This window comes from Catharus ustulatus, chromosome 5 (genome assembly GCF_009819885.2).
Source record: "Catharus ustulatus isolate bCatUst1 chromosome 5, bCatUst1.pri.v2, whole genome shotgun sequence".
NCBI lineage: Eukaryota > Metazoa > Chordata > Aves > Passeriformes > Turdidae > Catharus > Catharus ustulatus.
In genome coordinates this window covers 42009685-42033516 of record NC_046225.1, presented here as the reverse complement: position 1 = coordinate 42033516, position 23832 = coordinate 42009685, and the positions used below count along the sequence as shown (strand labels likewise).

Here is a 23832-nt window from a genome sequence, read left to right as displayed (position 1 = left end):
CGGCCAACGAGGACCAGGAGGTGAGTTCCGGGCCCGCAGCCTCAAGGGAGAGCGGAACCGGGGCTGGGAGGGCGGGATAAAGCCGTGAGGGGAGAGGGGGCGGCTGCCCGTGGCGGGGGCAGGAGGGAAGCGGGGCGGGAAGGGGGAGCGCGGCGGATGCGAGCGCGGTGCCCGGGCTGCTGTCCGTAACCCTGCTCTGGCCCTGGCTGCAGATGGAGCTGGAAGCGCTGCGCTCTATCTACGAGGGAGACGTGTTGCTTCAGGGGAGCTCAGCCCGGTGGCCTTCCAGTACAGGGTAAGGCAAGTTGTACCTTGAAGTTACTTTGCTGCCTCGTAGTTGCCGTACTAGGGGGTTCTGAGCCAAAGCGGTGTCTGATGTGCAGTAAGGGATAGATCCACAGGGAGTTTTTTCAGGATGTTTGGTACAACGATACCACAGGGTGCCGTGTGTATGAAGCTGCACCCAGCATGGTTTATTACAGAATCACAGAACGGGCGGAGCTTGGAAAGGGCCTCAGTGAGTCATCTGATCCAGTCTCACTGCTCGAGCAGGATCATCCTAGAGCACGTGGCACAGGATCGTGTTCCGCTCGGTTCTTGAATGTCTACACTGAGGGAGACTCCACAGCCTTTTCTGGACAGTCTGTTCAGTGCTCGGTCACTGCACAGTAAAGAAGTCCTTCCTTATGCTCAGGTGGAACTTCCTGTCCATCAGTTTCTGCCTATTGCCTCTTGTCCTATTGCTTGGCCACCACAAGCCAGTTATCCCTGAGCCAGGCATCCCACTTGCATATCTGTGCCCTGCATAGCCTGTAAAGCCCTCTGAGGGAGCCAGCCTTCTGTGTAATATTTACCCTAACAGGTCAGAAATTAAGAGATGTTTAGAGATGTTTCTTTGTAAAATTTGGAACCTTTGTTAACTGTTCAGTTACAAAGTTCCAGTCTCTTGTCAAAGACTCTTGTCCATGTCTTGTTTACCTACTAAAGAGAAAATCCACAAAATGCTTTGGGTATGTGTACTCACACAGTCTGGTCAGAAGAGATGTACAGGAGTGCTGAGCTCAAGGTACACAACAAAGATTCTGGCATGAAATTCTCACCAGCATTCTCATATTTAAAACCTTGAAGTTCTTCTGGACACAGACTGAGGCAGATCTTTTGTTGAAATCTTAGGCATCCATGGGACAGAAGGGAGGACTTCGGAAAAATGCAATATGTCTGTTTCAGGGAGAAACCATCTAAAACCACCTTTCGTGACTTCTCAAACAACTTAAGAATGATATCACTAATTGTAATTAGATATACTCAATTAATTAATAGCACTTGGAATCCCAGCCACCTAAGAGCAGCCTTTCTCAATTGATTGGATCATTCTTAATAAATTAAATTCTTTGAAAGGGAAATATGACATGCCTACAAACCTAAAGTGTATCATTTTACATTTCACTACCTTTGCTCATTGCTGATTTTATTAGACAAAAAATATTGTCCAAAATTAGGATAACTCAAATACAATAATGCGTAGTGTCATACAAAGGCAACAATACAATCTTTCCCATGAAGAAAAATCTGTATTGAGAGAAGTCATAATGCAAGTGAGTGCATGAGAAGATAGAAGAAATTCGTATGGCTTTGCAGGATTTGCTCTGCATATATACAATGCTTTCCTGAGAGAACCCTGTGAACCTTGCAGCCACTTCTGTGGCTGATTTTTATTAAAGAGGCAGATAAGGGAGAATTTTGAGTGGTTTTAGAAACCTTATTGTGCTAGTTTTTCCAAATCCTTGTGTGAAATTTATTTTTTTTAAATCCAAAACTCATTCTTTTATACAGGGAAATAAAATACTTGTAGGTATGAGATGTAAATATTGACATTCTTAGCCATTATTTGTGCTTAGGTTATTAGTTTATTATCATCCTTATTTCAACTCTGGCTTGTGGCTTGTTTTCATATTGCTCTGTGCTTGGGTGCATGGGAGGGAAAAAAGCATCATATTTTCTGTTCTGCTTATGTAAAAATATAATATTTGCTTGAAGATACTACAAAGTAGCTTTTAAACAAAGGAATTTAAAAAACCCAATGATAGAAAGAGAATTTGACAGTTTCTGCTGCTTTTTCTAGAATGAAAACTGCAGGGTAAATGTTAATATTGATGTCCAAAATTCAATGCTCTTTCTAGAAAACAGTTTTATTTTCTAACTGATAACTATCAAAATAGTGGTCTCAAGGAATTTTGATAGTCTAAAAGAAGTAATAGACTTCCGTATTGGCTTTGTAATCCTCAGAAAGTGAGTGGAAACTGTTGATTTATAAAAATGGGATTTTTTTCTCTTCAGATAGGTGAAAGTGGAGATCCCAAAGCCTTTCTGATAGAGGTCTCTTGGCCAGAAACAATATCCACAAACAGCACAGTCATATCAATGGACGCTTTCTTCAACAACACGATGTAAGTATTTGTGACATCTTCACTCCCTGGCCTTGTGGTGGGGGCTCTTTGTTTGAAGAGCTTTTTGTCATCTGTCTAATTTACAGTTGAGTTTGATGATTTCTTTTAGGATCTTCAGCTATTAAGCAAAGTATATTGGACAAGTTAATGGTAGAAGTTGAAGCAATCTTGGAACTGCATATGACATACACACTTTTTGAATATGCCAAAGACAATAAGGAGGTGTTTCATGGAAAATCAACCTGTTAACACTGTGGTAAGTAGATAAATTCTGATTTTAATTTTGTGCTTTTACAAACTGAAAAAAAAAGATTGATTATTATAACCTGAATACTTCAGAGTTCTCTCTAAGTGTAAATCAGTCGTTGGTTATACATGTTAGTGGCTGAAAGTGACACACAAGGTATGGTGCCACGATGCTTTGTGGTCGTAATTGTTTTATTTGATAGTTATTTTGCTGTTACACCAAAATGTTTGCAGCCTGCTGTTATGTCCCACAGGACAACATTAAAATGGAAACTTTGAGCAGAAGCAAAACTGAAGGAAGTTGAAACAGAGATGTGTCTGTTGAGGACTGGAGGGGTGGCAATTTACTGCGCCTTTCTGTGATTGCATAAGTGCACCTCCAGGGTCTTAAAGTAGTCAGGCTGGGTCAGTCTGGGGCCTTTGGGTTGTGTAACATGCTGTTGTTTGCCACGATGGTGCAGCAGATCTGCTTTGACAAGGAAGGAATGATTCTGTGTTTGAAAGTCTGAATCCATTCAGACTGAATCACACTGCATGATTATATTTTAAAAGTGGAAAAAAGTGCCCTTTGCAACTAGAAGAAAATAATTCCATCCCTAACATGTTTTTAAAAGTACAATCCTGATTATATGTTGATTAAAAGCTTCAGGCTGCTGACAGCATTGCTTTCTTTCTGACAGTCAGGGTATTTCAGTATGTCAGGTTCAGTAATCATATCACACAGAGATTCCTTGGAACTAATATGCAAAATATTTACAACCACTTTTATCCTTCTCAGACTTCAGTAAGCAATAGTATTTCAATTGGAACCCCTGATGTGCCACCAAGTAAGAAAAAAGAGAAAAAGGAGCAGGTTATCCCAAAACCCAGAAACGAAAACTAGCCGATAAAACAGTTTTGTTCACTGTAATAATCTTGCTTGATCAGTATGAAAATCCAAATTTTATAGCAAGGACACCTTGCTAGAGAAAGAGTAACTAGTAATTTGTTAATAAGATTAACTACTTTAAGTCTGTGGTCTCGATTTTATTTGTTTTAGATTAATTATGCTTGCCTAATATGTTAGTTCTGGTCACAGCAACTTTTTGTAGAGTCAGGATTTAATAATATCATTGTTTTGTTTTGCTGTGTTTTGTTTTGTTTCAGTTGGTGACAAATGAAATTTCAAAATACACTTATGGAAGGAGAGGATTTGGGACCTCTAAAAATTCACTTTAAGGAAAACATGCTGTATGTTGATAGGCCTCATAAATAATTCACCAATTATTAAAAATGTAATTCTAAACAAACGTATTTCTTTTGGAACCCAAAGTAAAACATCTAATTTAGTTTGGCATTCTAGAAATAGAAATGCTTTTGCAGATACTTAAAACTCAGTGAAATAGAAGGATTTTTATTGGAAGTGTTGATTACCTCAGTTAATTTTACTGATGACTCTTTGGTGCTCCCCTTCAGTTTTCAATAATGATCTGGATAATACTATCCTATTGTAGCTGTGATAGTGATTTCTGCATGTAATCTGTCTAACCTAATGTATAATTGGCAGGGCTTAATTTACTGTATAAGAAAAAGCTGCATAAAAATTTAGTTCTTTGACTGAATTCATCAGTGGTGGTCAGCCCAGCTCATATTGCAGCTACCTTCTGAATTAGATTTCAGGTGGACTGAGGTGGTTTTTTTTTGAACTGAATTACTTTGAATCGTAATCAGAGAATCACCCAGGTTGGAAGAAATTAAGTTAATCTCTCCAACCATCAACCCATCACCACCCATCATCACCCCTAAATCCTATCCCCAAGTACCACATCCATACACCCTCTGAAACACTTCCCAGAGACGGTGATTCCACCACCTCCCTGGGCCACTTATTCCAATACCTAACTACTTTTTAGTGAAAAATGCTTTTTGAGATCTAATCTGAACCTCCCCTGGCACAATTTTAAGGCCATTTCATTTCCTCCTTTCACTTTGGGTTTGGTTGAAAAACACACTGTGTTTAAGACATTAAAATCTGTTTCTGTCCTCATGGCTTTGGAGTGCAGAAGTTGAGGGGTTTGGATATTTAGAATTTTGTGGGTTGATTTGAAGAAAGATAAAATATTCCCTTAGCTTGTGTGTTGAAATTAAACCTTTTTCTGCAGATAACAAAGGGGAACTTCCACGAGGATGGAACTGGGTTGACGTAATTAGGTAAAGTGAATGTATTATATACAGTATTGTGAATATGCTGTGTATGTAAATTAAAAATTATTTGTACTTACATCTGAAGAAAACTGATCTTCTGATAAATTTTTTTCTTGCTTTCTTCCTAACTATGTTGGATTTGACTATGATGTCTGATTAATTTCTATATGTGTCCAGCATGTAAGTATTTTTCAAGTTCTCTTTTTTACTGTTAGAAAGATTTTTATGAAAAGAGTAAGAACTGCAGCTTATTTGGTTTCTAATTTGCAAATTTCTCAAAGGCTTTAAAATGCTGTTTTTTCTGAATATTAGTTTGAAGGACTTCACTCTTTGAACTTCATTGGTTTCTTTTTTTATTTACTGAGGCAATTAAATTTTAATTTTACAATGAGAGGGCTTTGCTAACCAAATGCACTGCAAATATTCATGTCCTTATATGACATGAAAATTTAAAACAGTGTGTGGTAGTGCTGCCAGGTTCTGGAGGGCAGTGGAATGAGTAAGAAATAAAAGAGAGCTATCCCAAGTGGGAGCACCTTGCTGCCTCCTACAAGCCTCATTCTTTGCTGCAACTCCTCCAGTGAATAATTCTTTTCTTCTTACTCCCTCAGTATTGATTTCTTCCATCCTCTTGTCTTTGCTGATTCAGTGGAAATTACTGCTTGACAATTTCAAAAGCAAACTATTTTATTTTACACAATTGAAGTAATTTTCACTGTAAGACCTAACACCAGTTCCAGTTCTTAAATAAGAGCAAGTAAATGTTGAAGGTTGTTTTGGGCAGAGTCCTTCTGAGTTAAAAGTGGTTGTTTATAGTGAATGTCTTGGTTTTCAGACAGATTTCATGACAGTCATGCTACTTTTAATAATTATAAACGTAACCTTAAAAGGTGAGACATACTAAGTTTGTTAATGTTTATTTTTATATTGTCTAAATTTTTATATGAGAATTCTCTCAGAGATGTATGAAGACAGAGTTCTGTTACTTCATTTTTTTTTTTTTTGTTTTTGGAGAGTTGGTGATAGAGCCTTCAAATTAGATAGAAACAGTGCCCTGAGGTTTTTCTGGGTTGGTTGTTTGTTTGTTTGTTTGTTTGTTTGTTTGTTTCAACTTTCATTATCAGGAAATAAGTTCATTTAGTATTTAATCTTAAGAATTATTTTTTTATACTTTTCAGTCTCTTGATACAGTAGCAAAATCAGTCTGTATTGTTAATTAAGTATACATGTGTTCAGTGTGAGATGGAAATAATGTTCTTGTTTCGCTAATAAATGGAATGGCAGTCTAAACTTTGAATACTTTCTTTTTGTGTCTCTTTTATAGTTAAGCAAAACTGGTTCTAAAGATGATGAATAAAGGACTTTGATACAAGGAAACTCCACCTTTTAATACAGTGCAATTGTGGGTCACCATCTCTCTATTAATAACTTTCATATTTGTTGAAGTAAGCATTTTTTAAAGCTTGATTTCCTAACTTGTAAATCTAGTCACAAAAGTTTCTATAGAGGACCATGTGGTCATCTTCAGAAAAATCAACCAACAAACTTGCCTTAAATGAAGGTTAGAATGTGACAAAGGATATAGAGAGCAATGTGTGAAGTGAATAGTGCTGAAGTGTTTATTAATTTATATTTAGTCTGTAGTAAAATCCTGTTATAGTGAAACCAATGATACTGTAAACATTTCCTGATGTTCTTATTCAGTTGAAGAGAAAAGCACTATAACAGTGGTTGGTCACTTGACAGCGTATTAGTCAAAATAAATTATTCCATGGAAATGAGACCTTTGTCATTTGTTTATCTAGTATGGACTAGAAGGAGAAGATACAAATTGTTACAAAACAGGCTAGAACTTGTGGTCTCGTTATCACTAGTTACTGGTTGAAAGAGTAAATACTAGCGAAAGCAAGGCCAAATATTCTAGTCTGGTCAAAAAATGAGTGGTTATAGCAGGAGTGCAGCTTCTTTATTCTCCACAATATCCCATCTGTTGGTCTTTCTCCAGTGTGCATCTTTACAGACAGTGGGATGTCCTGAGGAGGGGCAAAAGTGCTTTCTTGCACGTGTCTCAATGAGTGTTGGGATTTTGTAGCTGCTTCATTGGAGAAATAGGCATTCTTTGTAGTGATTTGCTGACTAAGTGGGTGGGACAGTGGAAGTCATAATCCTTCAATTGTATTGGGAGAACTTCTTTGCGAGAGCACTTAGTTTTTTTTTCCTGATCTGCTCTCTTGTATAAGAAAGCGAAGTCATCCTCACTTGTATGAACTGTTATTGAATACAAGATGCCTTAATGTCCTTTATTATTTTGTTTTGAGATGAATTTTAATAAATGCCTATTTATCTGCTGTGGTGTGTGTTTGTTGTTTTAAATTCTGTATTGCCTGCTGCACTTTTCACTTTGCAAATTTGAAATTGAAAGGACTCTATTACAAAGAAAGCATTCTTAAAATCGCTCAAAGACTTCCTACCTTCCTTCTTGTGGTATATGTTTACCTGATCTTCAGGCTGGCTGTGTTTGTTATTGATTGGAGGGTCAGTCACTTTGCCAGGACCATAGGAAATATACGTTGCGTTCAATACGCACAGAGCAAGTCCTGTGCCGCTTTGGAAGAATGTGCTCCACTGTGTACAGCAATCCATCATTTCAGAAAGTCTGGTGTGTTTTTGAGCTCTACTCATGTAGTTAAACACTGTAAAGTACAAAAGGGAGGACTTTTTGTGCAACGATGCAGCCTTGCCTTTGACATAAACTGGAGGCTCGTGGCTGCAGCCAGGAGCAGGAGTGCCTGGCACGGGAAGTGCCAGGAGAAGCTGCTCTGCAGTCCATGGTGAACCTGTAGCCAAGAAGGGCATTTAGCTTTAATCTCTGCCAGCACTAGCACAAGCAGGAGACTCCGTTCACGAGTGCTCCAAGGGGAATTGGACATGTCTTTGCTGGTATCCTTGGTGCATAAATCAGTTGCTATGACAATTTATGTGATAGATTACTTAGGGAGGGTGGGGAAGGACAAATAAGAACCAGATCTCTTGCTTTTAATAGTGTTACTGTATGTAATTTGCTAACCCTTGTGGAATGCATGATTTTTTTGTCTCCTAGTCTGCCTGAAAATAACATGCTCTCATGAAGATATCTGAGAGTCTCCCCTGGTTCTGTTAGTAAATGTATTTATTTTTGAAATCCACTTTTGCAGGAAATACTTTGCATTGAAAATTTTTATACCAATTTTTTACTTCTGTGTAAATTGTGAAAAGTAATTTGGTGTTGTTTGAACTGTTTTCTGATATGCTGTGATATGGCTGAAACAGAATCATTTAAAGAATCTAGGTACTCGATATTATGGAAGAGGCCTGAGCAGTGATAAATGAAGGGAAGGAAAAATGAAATTATTCTTACCAAAACAGAGCACAATTATAAATAAGAGATCATGACTCCTGAAGTGAATTGAAAACACTGTTGAAAAATCCTCTGCCAATTTCTTTTTTTTTTTTTTTTTTTTTTTTTTTTTCAGTCAAAACCTACTGGCAGTGGAAAATCGGTGATTACTCAGTAGGATGAGAGTCTCTTGATTGTAGGGCTACATCACCTATTTAAATTAATGAGTTTTGCAAGTAGGGCTTTGTTTGGCCTGAAAAGACAAGTGTCAATACTATTATCAAGTAAATTAAAGGTAGTAAATGTCTAGAATGCTGTCAGACCATGACCAAAAATGCCCTGTTGCACTCTAATGTTTCAAATTCCAGGAGTAATGTAGGCTGGCCTCTAATATGTTGAATAGAGAGGTGACAGCTGTGATTAGTCATCATGGTGTGGCCTACCATATTCTGCTCACCCCTTTGGTCAGCTTGACCACAGATACACTGAAATTGAGTCTGATAAGTTCCTTCAGTTCTGCTCTGAGTGGTTGTATGTGTGGGGATTACATGAAGGGTGCCCAACTGGTGAGCAATTACATTTTGGTGAGCAAAAGACCAGGTAGGAAAAAAGCCATAATTTCTCCATGGAGGACCTATGGTAAGAGCAAATGTAAAGATGCTATCCTCCTCTTATCTGAGGCGATACGAATTATTTTGGGTTCTACTGTGAAATTTGTGCTGTGAGAATTCTTGAACTGGTCTGAACCAGAAATAATTTCCCTTTGGAAATTGTTTCCTTCAACAATATGGCACCCTAAGCTCTTGCACTTAACGCAGAATAAAGTGGTGAGAAAGATGCTCATTCAACAGAGAAAATAACAGAAGTGTGAATATTCTGGATGGATTGGAGCAGGAAGTGGATTTTTCATTGCTGGCAGGGCAATACAACAGAACAAAAGCTAAATTCTGACTTGAGTTTGGGCTATGGTAAAGGGCAAGAGGATTGTAGATTTCTTTCTGTTGCTCTGGTTTCTTTCACCAACATGGATATGACTTCAGCTCAGAATGGGTCTGTTTGTGGTTGTGAGAAGAATTCTGTTTGCCTGAACTGTTACGTTTCGAGTTGTTCTCTTCTGAGCCCATGAAAGCAGCCTCTGAAAGCCTGGTGTACTCTCAGAAATAAGACAAAATATATTGACTAGGCACTGGGAAAATCATTACTGTTTGTCCTCTCTCTTCTTCATTCAGAGCAAAGTGAGGAGTGACTCCAAATGGCTAAATTACACAAGACTTATGAAATCTACATCCAGACACTGGTGTCATGTGTCAGACTGAAAATGTTACATACTGTCCCTCTCTACTGTGTCTGAGCATTCATGCCTGTGGTTCCTATAGATGTTGTGTTTGAAGTATTCATGTTAAAATTAGGGCAGGAATTTGAAAAACTCCTGTTGTGATTGCTACTACAAGTTGTTTATGTTGTGAGATGGGATAAGGTCATAGCAGTGAGAGGGAAAGCCCTGTAGCTACAGAGCATTACTGGAGAGGAGTAAGGTTGTGTGGATGTCTCTGAGGGCAGTGTTCCTTCTGCAGTATCGGTATTGCTGCTAATGATCAGAAAGGCAAAATTAGCCTAGTCTGAGTTTGGAGGATATCATTCAAGAAGTGATACAGAAGGAAGAAAGAAATTTTTCTCAAACCATCATCTGCTACAATGTTTATTGAAAGACAATAAACACTGCCTTGCATGAATTTGCTCTTCAGAGCAGAATCCTACTTTAAATCAAGTATCTCTGTCAGTAATGCATTTTTATGATTTCCTGCAGGTAAAACAAATGTGAAGAAAGCATTGCTATGTGAAGAGCTCCTGTTCCATTGTAGAGAATCATTTGATCTCTACCTATAGTGAAAATGATGCTTCAATTGACCTTGAAGACACAGATTTTATAATAGCTCAGGGAAAAGGTAGCAGCCCATTGATAAAAAGTAAACAGCTGCTGCAGATGGTTAACAAATTTTGCCCAGCATTATCAGGTTTATATTTTTCTGTGAAGATCAACAGTAGGAGTATTACCAGGTTTTAGTTAACTGGCATATTGCATAATTATGATTTTCTTTTCCGCTCCTCATCCCATATGTCTTCAGATGATAAAAGTACAGGGTGTCATATAGAAACTTATTTCCAAATTAAAATAGTGCTAAAGGAAATGAAATAATCCTACTCAGAAGTAAGGATGTGCCAAAATTAAAGCTGCCTATGTGATGTTTATATGAAAAAGAATGCAAAGGACGATTTTCTTTCTGTGACTGCGTGTTTTTTTGGGGGTTGTTTGTGGGTTGTTTTTTTTCCCCAGTAGAGTCCAGCAGATGGTTAGTGCTTTTTCTTCCTAGTGTCCATGTTTGTGGGAAAGCAATACAAAAAATGAATTTAGTATTCTCCTGAGCTGAAAAGAGAAAAAAGTTTTCACTTAGTGAAAGCAAATAAAGTAACAGAACTGTCCCTGGAACAAAGGGGACCTTAGAACAGGATGGCCAGGTATTGAGGCAATTAATTTGCTTTAATAAAAACTGACTGAATCTGAGTGGCTTAGCCTGTTTCAGAGTCATCTTCGTGTGGTGGATTTGTGACCTATAAATGCTTATGGATTAATTTTAGCTTGACTATACAGCTAGACTCCATGTGATTTAACCATTGCTTTCAATAAATTTTTGTTACAGAAGTCAGTGCAGATTCAATATATTGTTAATGAGCTCCAGTTCTATCCCTTTGCATTTGAGGGAAGGAGAGGAGATACAATATTACTGCTCTGAATGAAAGAAATTCAATGTATGCTTTCAACAAAGGCTGTCCTGGACTTAGTTTACAATCAGTCTGAAAGAGTTAAATGGTGAAGTTCTGCAAGATAATTGTAGTACCCTATCTTAAGATGGATTCACTATTTCTGTTATTTATATTTTTTAAACTTGCTTATTGTGATGTTTAAAATGCTCAAAGTGCAAAGTGATACATTAGCTTATTAGCTGTTGTGTATATGAGTAATACAAGCCACACCATTTTGATTAAAATTTTGCTCCCACCCCGGAAATGCGGCTTACACTCAGGAGCGGCTAATATGTGAATAATTTTCTGACATTTACAACCCCGGAAGTGCCAGCCAGGGTGCCGAGGCCGAGCCACCTGCCAGTAAAACCAGGATTTTGCGATTGTTACAAATTGGTTACTGTGTTGCACAGTGGGTGGGGCCAGCTCAGCGCCGGCAGCGCGGGGGTGGGGAGGGAGGCAGGGGAGCTCCCTCCTCAGGGCGGGGGAGAGGCGGGGAGCTCTGTGCTGACATCCCCACGGCTCGGGGAGGAGGCAGGGGCTCCATACTGCCATCCCCGCGGCTCGTGGGGTAAGCAGGGGGCTCCTGCCCCTGCCCTGCCGCAGCAGGAGCAGGCAGGCTCCGCCCCCGCCTGCCACCGCCGTGGGGGCAGCGGGGGGGGCTCCGTCCCTGCCTGCCATCACGGGGCAGCACCGGGCCGGGGTGAGCGAGCCCAGTGGCAGCGGCAGCGGCCCCGAGCGGCCCCACCGAGCAGCCCCACCGAGTTGAGCCACCTGACCCCCGTCGGCAGCCCCGAGCGGCCGAGCCTGCACAGCCCGAGCCGAGCCAGTAAACCCTGCCCTGCCACGGTTTCTGTACTATTTGGCGACTTTGTTGCACACGGGTCCTCGCTGCGAACGACGAGTGGCTTATAATCGGGTGCGGCTTATTTATGGACAAAGAACGAAATGTTTGCCAACACCCAGAGATGCGGTTTATAGTCCGTGTGGCTGGTATTCGTGAATTACTGTAATTGTGCATCAGATGAGCAAGAACAGTTACCTTGTGGTTCCTGATTTCATGGTTCCATGATGCAGTCTTACAGGTAATATCCCTCCCTTGTTTTCTTTCTAGCATGGGGCAAAAAGGGGTACTGAGCATCGCTGTGTGTTTCCTTCATGGCCTTTATACAGAAAGGTTATACTGGATGGGGGAAGGAAGAAAATGTACACTACTGACTGGTATTTATTGCCTCATGCATAGAATGAATTAAGATAATTCGTGTCATGTTGCATATACTAAGAATGTATAAGGTATAATGTATCACTCTTGTTTATATTTCTCCTGTTTTAAAGGTATGTACTTGAGACCTCTACTACAATCTCTGACTGGTAAAACTGGGCAGAATCTCTTTGTGATCATCACAATAATCTATGTTTGACAGACACAAGCTCAACTCTGCTAGATGCTGTACTGATGAACACAGAGAAAGCAGGGCAGGTCACTGTCTTACAGGATCAGGAAATGGGAAAATATTCTATGAGGAGACATGCTAAATATGAAAAGCATATACTCAACTTCTTTGGATATCTGTTAAGGAGAAAAGATGACAGTAGAAGTGAAGAGTGAAAGAAGGAGGAAAGGAACAACTTGAGTCCGGAGCCTGTAGAACATGGTTGGTTAGTCTTCTGAAATTACAGTTGATAAACATATGTTGTTTGTATGTTAAAATATCTCTGAAGGTATTTTAAAAGATGATAAAATATTTTTGAAGTGTTAATAGTAAACCCTTGAGAGGAGGAAATAATGTCACCAGAAAAAAGTTATATACAGGAACAAATCTAGAAATTTTGTTTTGAAAGCTGTGTGTATTTTGTATATCAAGCAAATGCAATTTCTGTTATGTGAAGCAGTGGAGACAGCTCTAAGGCCTTGCTTCATCTTTTTTTGCTAGATTCTGAGTAGTTTAGTATTTTGAGTGTTGCAAGCTCAGACTTTTATTTGGTTGAAAGGAAGGGGAGTGCACCAAGTTTGGATTTAGATGTACATTTTGGAAATTTAAATCCAACTCATCAGTATTTACATCTCCAGTTGAATGTGTGTGTTGTAAACAGAATGGTTAAAATGTGATTTGCCATGGCTCGTGCATATAAATACAGTCCTTGGTGAGCTACATCGTTACATCAAATCACTTCAGGTATCAATGTACAAAGATTAAGAATATCTGTGGTTATTTGAGAAATATTTATCCTCTGACTTGTTCAAAGCTTCTGCCATCAAATACAGCAAAATAATCAAAACTGCAAACAGATCAAAACTTTAAATTGCAGCAACCTTGATCTCACTATGCTTATTTGTGCTAAAATCAGAGGCAGAAAGAAATGCAGTAAGGAAGAATGCTATCCTCAATTATGCAACTACTGTAAGGAAATGTTGTAACTCCAGCTGATGGACATGAGGTGGGGGTTTCCAGGTGGTGTCACCGTTGTGTTTCACTACATCTGGAAATTTTGAGGAAGTATCAGAGACGAGATATAAAAGATTTGTTGTAAGGTATTCCAGATACTTGTTTTTAAATTAGAATTCTATTGAATCTATAACTTTTAGGGTACATTAAATACATTACTGGTTTGTAAAGAAAGGGCTTACTGTAAATCTAGAATGCAAAAGAGAAAGGGACAGCAATATGAAGTCTTGACTGATGCACACCATAAGAAAACCTGTAGGTTTGTGCTGTATATAGATTAGGTTTGAATTTGTGTCCTTGAGTATGTGGAGTTTTTCATTGTTTTCAGGTTTTATGGGGCAAAGCCTGATAATCCCATCATCTCAGGAATATTATGAAAAGAAAATCTTGTAATTACTTAAAGGTATAATTGGATGGATTAACCTAACTGAAATAATGCAAAAGCAGACACTGCTGTGTTGCATCTCATGGGGTATCAAAAGAGAGTTGTGACCAAAAAAAAGCACTGCAGACAGATGGTAATCAGGCAGGTGTTACTCAACACATTTTAGGAACTGGCAAATCATCAAAAGTTTAAATGGAGTTTATTCTAGCAGAGAATTGGTTTCAAACATTTCAGATGCACAGGATCTGTTTAGTGTGTCATCTTCATCCCCCAATAGAACATAACAGAAGGAAGCTGAAATAGAAGGAAATTGGATTGTTACAAGCAGAACTTCTCTCTCATGAAGCTGTGCTAGCTGGGACTGATGGCTGCATTGTCCTCCAGGTGTTTTTCAGTATCTCCCAGAGTAGTCTTTTACATTATTTTACTGGGCACTTAAGTGAGGACTGACAAGCTTGTAGCTTCCAGGGTCTTCCCTCTTGCCCTTCTTAAAAATCAGGATAATGTCACCCAGCTTCCAGTCCATTGGAATCTCTCTGGATTCCCAAAACCACTCAAAAATCAAAAGGGGTTTTGCAATGACATCAGCAAGCTCCTTGAGGATTCTCAGATGAATCCCATCAGGCTCCATAGATTTTTAGGGATTCAGATGAAGCAAAAGATCCTGCACAATTTCAGGCTCAACTCGAGATGAGCCCTGGTCTTCCATCTCATGGCACTGAAACCCCCTTGGTCCATTATCTGTGTTGAAGACAGAGGCAAAGAATGTGTTAAACACCTCTGCCTGGTCCCTGTCCCTGTTTGTGAGGTGACCATCCTTAACTTGTAACAGGCCAATGCTATTTTTCACTGCCTATTGCCATTAACGTATTTGACAAAACCTTTTATTGTCCCCCACAGTTCTGGCCAACTTCATCTCCAGCTGAGCTTTGGGCACACAGATTTTCTCTCTACAGTGGCAAGAAGCATCTCTGTATTCTTCCCATGACACCTGACCTTGCTTTCACTGGCCATATACCTTCCCTTTTTCATCTTATTTCCAAGAGAAGGTCCCTTTTCAGCCAAATGAGCCTTCTGCCTTGTCTGACTTCCAGCATTTGGGAGTTGTTAGTTGTTGCTCCTGTGCTCTTAGGAGGTGATGTTTAAAAAGTGACTAGCATTGATGGACCCCAGCACCATTTTCCCAGGAGATTTCACTTACTAGTTCCCTGAGTTACCTGAAATCTGTTCTCATGTCCATTTTGTTTCAAGTACTTACAAACTGCAGCCTATCAGGTGAGTGCTGATTTCCTTCTGTTCAGAAGTTGTTTGGTAAAGGAATAAATATGCATTTATTTCCAATCTGTTAAGGAGATTACAGTAATTTCATGATTATAAGCCGCATATCCAGGTGTCAACAATGTTTAGGTCTTTGTCCATATATAAGCTGCACCTGATTATAAGCTGCACTTTTGTTTGCAGTGAGGATGCTTGCACAACTTTCACAAAGTTGCCAATTAGTAACAGAATCATGGGGTTTGCTGGCTCGGCTCAAGACCGTGCGGGCTTGCACTTTCAGGCTGGCAAATTTCTGAACCTCATCAATATATTGGTCGCACCTGATTGCAAGCTGCACCTCCAGGTTCAGACCAAAATTTTAGTCAAAATGGTGTGGCTTATAATCGTGAAATTACTGTAATTTATTCTTCATTAATCTGAAGGCAATTAACTTCTTTAATCAATGGAAATCTTACATGAAAAAAATACTGACTCTGAAGTGTTTCTTTCAACATTTTAATTGTGCAAATGAATCGTGTATTTAAATGAGCAGCAGTGCCTTTCTCATTATAGCATGAAGTATAGCATTGGAAGATATTATCTGAAGGGATAACATTCCCTGAGCCTTTATTGATGGTGCTGGTTACACTGTCATCAAATAGGCATATGAGATTGTATCCCCATCTTAGAGATTGGTGTAAACTTTCCCAGCTGAGATATATACTTGTTAAAACAGAGGTAATAAGTCTCAAAACCCGTATCTGTCCATCTGCCAAACTGTACAGCAATTTGGTAGGCTACAGCTGCACCTATCTGAAGTAATGGTGTTCTTTAATCATGTTTTATGATTAGAGCAACTTCTTTACTTTCCAGTATGTTCTCACAGCTTGTCTTTTAGTCATGTTCGTAACACATTTTTCAGGGATATTTTCAGCAGAGATCTGCGCACAGGCAACAAGCTAAGAGCAAATGGCTGAGCGCTTTCCAGAAACTGCATAACATATTTCAAGTGTATGCTCCACTTGCTCTCAGAGAGGAGGCATCCACTGAGCTTCTGGAGACAGGTGAGACTAGAAACCCAAAATTAGGAGGACATTCAGCCAGAATGATCAGCAGTGCATTATTTCCTAAAAGAGGGGGACAGATTAGTTTTGGTAATAAGTTAGAAGACATAATCGGTTTTGGCACTCCGCAGAATCTTATGGTAGGACAAGCAATACTTTAATGTGTGTTACCACTGTAATAAATATGTAAAATAGACATTACTTCTCAATAATCCTAAATGCCTTTTTCTGTTCAATGTGCTTTTTAATCCATTTAAGCATATGTAACTCTTTTTACTGTCTGCAAGCAACTCTAGGCATTCCTAGAGGACCAGAAAGCCTGGAGTTTGGCCAAACAAAATAAAACACATGCTGTGAAATTCTATTTAACTGCACAGAATAAAATGACTAGTGCAGAGTAATCTTAATAACACAATAATAATTTAACTGCAAAGCCACAGATTTCAGGAGTTTCTACAAACAGATATTTTCTGGGCTTTAAATTAAGAACAAAGGAAAATCAGATGTTTTTCTGCAGTTCAAAGTGGTTGTACATCAGAGTGAATTAAGTCACTTAGTACTTCTTTCTTAGCACATAACTACAAGTATTTTAAGCAGGTTCCTACAAATGTGCTCTGTCCCCACTCCATGATACACGAGAAGGAGGATTCAGAAAATTCCAGATTAATTAGCCAGCAGGAACCACATGGGGGATTCAGTCCTACATGTCTAAAAACATGTCTGTCTATGCTGCATGTGACTTGCATGTAAACCCCTCACCTTATAAAAGCCTTATGTTACTTAATGTAAGTGCAAACATATGAAGCAGCATAAGGGGAGAGAAACTAATTAAAATAATTCTGGAAGAGGTTTCTAGGGTATTTTATCCATTGCTTAGAATTCCAATTAAAATTACATATCTTGTGAAGAGCTTCTGATACCAGGTTCTTATTTGTACCTGAAAGTTGAATGGTTTCTTTTTTTAAAAGGATAAAAAATATTCATAAGAAAGAAATGTCTTTTGTAAGTTCTAAAGTTTCTTTCAGAATGAAAGTTGTGATGTAAAACACATGCCTGCAGGTTAGTTATCGAGGAATCATAAAATTTTAAGGGTCATCTAGTCCAACTCCCTACAATACCTTCAACAGAGTCCCATCCAGTCTTAACCTTGAATGTTTGCAGGGACTGGACATCCACCACCTCTCTGGGCAATCTGTTCCTGTGTGTCACCACCCCCATCAAAAATAATCTTCCTTATGTTCGGTCTGAATCTATGCTCTTAAGTTTAAAACCATTACTCCTTGTCCTAGGACAGTAGGGCCTGCTAAAAATATTTGTCCCCATCTTTATTAGAAGCCCCCTCTAAGTAGGGACGCGCCACAATCTGGTCTCCACAGAACCTTCTCTTCTCTAGACTGAACGACCACAAACCCTTTCTTCACGTCTTCATAGAAGATGTGCTCCAGTCCTCTGAGCATTTTTTTGGCCTTCCCCTAGACTTGCTCCAACAGGTCCATGTCTTTCTTTTGCTGGGGACCTCAGAGCTGGAGGCAGCATTCCAGAGGGGCAGAATCCCTTCCTTGCTCTGCTGCCCACGCTGCTTTGGATGCAGCCCAGGACACCTTTGGCTTTCTGGGCTGCCAGTGTACACTGCCAGGTCATGTCCAGCCTCTCATCCGCTAAATTGTCTTTAAATATAATGTAATTCCATGAACAATTTAATGAATAGGCTATAGAGTTGCTAAACTTGATCCTCAGCCTGAATAGTATGGTCATGGTCCACTGAAGAACATGAATTTACTTGATCATTCTTATCCCAAATGTTTCTCATACTCAGTTGCAGTTTTCTGATAGGAACACTTGGAGTTATTTTCCAAAACAACTCTCAGTATGTGAGTCAGACCAACAAGCAAGTTTCTGAATGAAAGAAAAACCAACACAGGGATGCAAGAACTAAAGTTTGATTTATTGGTGCCACTTATGAGAGCAGAAAAGTATCCCTCTAAGCCTCCTCTATCAGATTGCTGATATTTGCAACATTTCCATGCACTTTTATGAAGTAATCAAAATTTAAGTACTGTTTTGTAGAGGAGAGATTACTGATTTTTTTTTAACATGAGAATTATCACAAGTTTGCATTATCATAACTGATGTATTTGGGATACTGCCATATAGTCTGCACATTGTTCTTGTGGAAGGACTTTGATTTGTGCCCAAGTATATAAATTATAAAATATGCTTTAAGTTTCAGTTATTTCAGCAGATAAATATATGGGCATATATGTTTTGTAAGATATCACAGATGTAAGAGCATAGGTCACTGAAACTAAATTCCTTTTAACAAATGAAGAGTCTCTGGAGTGTGAGATTTGCCAAATAGGGAATATTTTCTCATTCCTGCCAACAAAATACTATTTAGAAAGGGCATCAAACTTGATGCCTTTGCTGTGCTTTAATCCCAGCCAGAAACTTAGTATGACACAGATGCTCAATCACTCAACCCATTCCCCTTGGTAAGGAAAAGAATCCCAAAAAAACCCCCCAAAACTCATGGGCTCAGATAAGAACAGTTGATGAATTGAAAAAGAATGAAATATACTAGTACTAATAGTAATAAAAAATAATTGTAATTAAAAGAAGAGGTATTAATAAACCCCAAGAAGGACAAGAGGTGCACAGTTCAATTGCTCACCACCTGTTCCCCCTGCTGCCCAGCCTGGCCCTGACCAGCCATCAGTGGCCCTTGACCAGCTTTTCCTGAGTTTATGTCCTGACCATGACATTGCATGGTATGGAGTATCTCTTTGGCCAGTTCAGTTCAGCTGTCCTGGCCATGCTCCCTCACAGCTTCTTGTGCACTTCCTCACTGGCAGAGCCTGGGACACTGAAAAGTCCCTGACTTGGGGTAAGCACTACTTGGCAGCAACCAAACATCAGTGTGTTATCAACATCATTGTCATACTGAATCCAAAACACAGCACTGCACCAGGAAACAACTCCATGCCAGCTGAAACCAGGACAGCTCAAATATCACTCAAGAACAGAAATCCAAGTGAATGTTCTCACAAAAACAAATTGTGTTTAACTGGTTCTTCATTTTAATCTGTGTTAGATGCTGAAAATCAGTTTCTGCCTGCTCTGAAACCCCCATCTCTTCTCTGAATTCAAAGGGAATTCTGTTCTGACAGGAACTTTGTATCTTGTACTTCAAGTGTGAACAAATGTGTGAAGTTGCAGCTGTAACTCTAATCTCTGTTGTAATCATTGCTCATCCAGTGTATTTATATGTATTTTAAGAAAAATGTAGCAACCTGCAGGTTCTTTAATTTTTTGGTGGTTACCTTTAGCAGTAATTGCTGGTCTCTGGAGTGCATTACCCACCAGAGGGAGCTGAAGCCAAGAGCAGTCTGATTTTCATAGAATCACACAATCATTTAGGTTGGAAAAGATCTGTAAGGTCACAGAGTCTAGCCATTAACCCAAGTCCATCAGTAAGCCACGTCCCTAAGTGCCACAGTTACATGTCTTAAATAACTCCAGGGATGGTGGCTGAACCTCTTCCCTGGGCAGCCTGTTCCAATGCTTGGCAACCCTTTGGGTGAAGAAATTTTTCCTGAAATCCAATCTACCATCTTCTGCAGCAACTTTCAATACCCAGGAGGTTGCCAGGTGAAAGTAATCTCTTGCACTTCACAGAGTCCTGTATTTTGGTATTTGTCCTCAAGTTAGCTTAGCAGGTAGTGACCAAGTAGGAAATAAGTTTGCCTCCCTATGCTAAGTTATTACCTCTCTTGGGAATCCTCACCTCAGTGTCAAAGGAGGCAAAGCAAAACCTTGTGAAGTACATGTCATCATTCTTTGATTTTTTCTTCTTGTAACATCAACAAATACACCAGAATTGTACAAAATAGGAATAACTGAGAATAAACTAGTCATCCCTAAGAAAATGAAGCCAGGTAGAAGCAAGTGTGAATAGGTTCTCTGAGTCTTTAAAACGGAAATCTCTCAAAATTCTGGACTACAAATAGTATGCCAGTACTGACATAGGCAGTGAAGCAGGAGGTCCTCGGGGTGTTTATTTTTGGTAAACAATTGGTCAAGGTGAAAGGGGATTTATTGTTCTAGTTCTTGTTTTTTAAATCATAAGATCAATATGTATTTAATTTTAAAAAAATCTTCGTTTGACTTAGAGTATGGGAGGAGTGGTGGTCCTTGTGGACAAACAAGCTTATTTCTACACATTTCCTTCTGCACTTGGAATAAATCATCCACAGAGAAATAAGTAGATGTTGAGACATAGAGATTAACAGTTGAGAGGTGGTTGAGAACAGCTTTTTATACCATTTCTGAGTTGTAGCTGACCACACAAACAAAAAGTCTTTAGAAAGAGGTGGAGTTAAATTCTTTGTACTACAGAAGACAGGAAGGCTCACACAGCTAATTATAGTTGAGCAATTATATACAAAGCTGGTCCCTACTGCCTCTATGCTACTTGCTCAAGTACAGTAATTTCATGACTATAAGGCACACCAGATTATAAGGCACACTTCTGGGTGTCGGCAAACTTCCAAACTCTGTCCATATATAAGGCACAATGGATTATAAGGAGCACTTCCAGGTTTCGATCAAAATTTTAGTCAAAGGGGTGTGCCGTATAGTCGTGAAATTACTGTAATTTGTAATTTTCAATGCCATGGCGTTCCTTGACTTCTGCAAAATGGTTAAGGGCTCATTTTTTTCAGCATTTCAGAGAGGAGGACTTATTACTGTATTTATTTTGCTTATGAATTTAGTTGTCAGGACTTATAGTAGGTATTTTCCAACATTTCAATGGGAATGAATCTGTCAAAGATAGAAAATAAAAACAGAAAGGTAAAAAATTTAAAAATATTAGCAGACTCATTCATTTTAAAACCAAAACAAACTTTAAATTATGCAGTTTACAATTGTGTCTCTCAGCAGCGACTGTTGGATAAATTTCACACACTTTGTATGTCCACTTAAGGATTTTCTTAATTAAAGAACATAGAAAGGGAGAAAATTCCACAACCCTTTTGGAAGACAAGATATGTTATATAATTTCTTTCAGAAGATAACTAGCTATAAAATGACCCTTCACTTTGTTTTTTAGGGATTTTGTTTTTACTTTTTATGCTCCTCCTAATTAATTCTGACAGCTTTTTACTTCTCTCTCTGCGCTTCATTCCTGCTGTCATTTCAATCTCTCTTTCAATTCTCTCGTTTGTATTTCTTTTTCTCTTTTGCTTTGTGTGTTGGTTATACTTTTGCATTCTCTGTTTTCTTATTTGATTTTCCTTCCCCTTAGAATTTGATTGCCTCATACTTCATTCCGAGGTCAGGAAAGGGAAAAGAATACATGCCAGCTACAAACTCAGGAAGTATACTTAGCTCTGTATCTTTTTTTTATTATTTCAAGGTTTTTATCTGATGGACTTACGCCAGTTGCTGCATGAAATACTCATTTATTCAGCAGATACTACTATAAACAGGAATTGCTCCATACTTAGATCAGGAAATTCAGTGAAAGATTCTATGTGTTTATAGACTGGTAGAAAGTAATTTTCACTATTGACAATTCAGGATTAAAAAGTTCCTATTCATAACTCAACTGAATTATCAGTTTTCTATCTTTATCTTTTTGAAAAGCCAGATCTGTTAATAATTTCTTTACATTTACTCCATCTCAGTATAATCGATATATTGTTATTATATAAACCAAATCCAGATTTATAAGAGATTCCAAGGATAAGTTTTGTAGGTTTGCATTCTCTCATCTCTTCAGCAACTTCCTCTGTCTTCCACTAACAAACTGTTACTTAAGTACTTCTTCCAAACATAATTTGAAGAGCATTCTTTTTTGTAACACCAATCTGACATGCAGCTTTATGTTTGTTGAGATTGTCAAACTGATTTTTCTGAGAACTAGATTTGTGCCTAATGCAGTGCAGGAGTGTTCTCTCAGTTGGTGTCATATTCCCAGTGTCAGCTTAGGGTTCATTATAAATCTTTGCTGTGTAAATATTGTAGTCATGTAAAAAATTATAGGTTTCCTAAGGGTGGCTACTTCTATAGCACATAATGCTAGGAAAGGATGGTCATAATTACTTATGCAGTATGTTTGACAGGACTTGAATGGTGAGGTTTAGGACAAGTGTCTGCCACTCACATTAATTTGATTTTTCGAATGTCACTGGCAACACTCTATATATATAATAATTTGCAAAGGTAAATCCAGGAGTTAATTTCTAGGACTTAAGACAAAGTGTTAGAAAGAAAATGGATGAAAAGGAAGGAAGCAATAGGCCATACATACAAGAGATTGTAAAGGGAATCATCCAAAGTGCCTGCTGCTGTCCTTATTCAGTCCAGGTATTTATCACTGGAACATCTGAAGTATATAAAACTAGATTTGCAGGTGGTGATAGCACTGAGAGGACAGCAAATCATAATGAATGTTGCATCTAGATTCAGTGCAGGCAGAGACAGGAGATGGGGCAAAATATATTGAAAATAGCAAAATCAAACCACATTAAAAATCCCAAATACCACACACGACAATCTTTTATAGAATTAAAATGTGCAGTTAACTAGAATATTTCTCAGTTATCAATATCAATATTTATCAATAGCTTTTATTCCTGAACTGTCACTGCCAGAGCAGTCCTCCCCTACCCAGTCATGTCATAGTTGGCATGAAAAGTCAAAATCTGGCTACATCGGAGCATATGGAGGTTATTCTGTACCTTGCTTATCTGGTTGATTAAGACAGTATAGACCTGACATTGTCATATACCTCTTGCGCTGGGTTGAGCATACACATCTGGAAACAGTTCAGTCTTCCTTCTATATGCACTTAACTCTTCAGGTTTTATTTAGTAGTATGATGCATTAAGGCCACAAGTATGTTTTTTTCCTGTTTTAATTACAGTAATGTCACAATTACAAGCTGCACCTGATTATAAGCCGCAGGTCTGGATGTCAGCAACGTTTAGGTCTTTGTCCATATATAAGCCACACCGGATTATTAGCCGCACTTTTGTTTGCAGCGAGGATCCACGTGCAACTCTCACAAAGTTGCCAATTAGTAACAGAACCGCAGGATCACAGGGTTTACTGGCTCGGCCCTGCTCGGGGCAGCCGCCAGGGAGAGGCCCCGGCCCTGCTTGCCACTGCCACCGGGAAGCGGGGGAGCAGCGTGCCCGGCCGCTGCCACCGGGAAGAGGGAGAGGGGCGTGCCCGGCTGCTGCCACCACCACGTCCCCTGTGCCCGGGCAGCACTGCTGCTGCGCCGCCACTGCCCCGCCACCCAGGGCCAGGCGGGCTCCGCCTCGGCTCAGAGCTGCTGCTGGCTTGGACTTCCGGATTGGGAAAGTTCTAAAATTTGTTCATATATAAGCTGCTCCTGAATGTAAGCCGCGCTTCCGGTTTGGGAGCAAAATTTTAGTCAAAATGGTGCGGCTTACAATTGTGAAATTACTGTAACTCTTTTGTACAGAAATAGAAAAGAAGCCAGGGTATTCAGTGCTATCAAAGGATATGTGGTTGTTAAATTGATATGTTGGGGTTCTGTGGCCGCTGTTCAGGGGGAAGCTGTCACTAACGACTACTTCCCTGTGATCTTTGG

General features: G+C 39.2%; 1 protein-coding gene across 1 annotated transcript; it reads left to right on the top strand.

The window, feature by feature from the left end:
• Nucleotides 1–131: 131 nt before the first annotated feature.
• Nucleotides 132–7225, top strand: RWDD4 (RWD domain containing 4). The gene is given in 10 exon segments (XM_033061139.1): nucleotides 132–263; nucleotides 266–295; nucleotides 2338–2447; nucleotides 2558–2672; nucleotides 2674–2703; nucleotides 3472–3549; nucleotides 3552–3588; nucleotides 4835–4882; nucleotides 5053–5057; nucleotides 6202–7225. Coding segments are annotated over 10 exon segments (537 nt in total). The 5' UTR covers nucleotides 132–212; the 3' UTR covers nucleotides 6235–7225.
• The last annotated feature ends 16607 nt before the right edge of the window (nucleotides 7226–23832 follow it).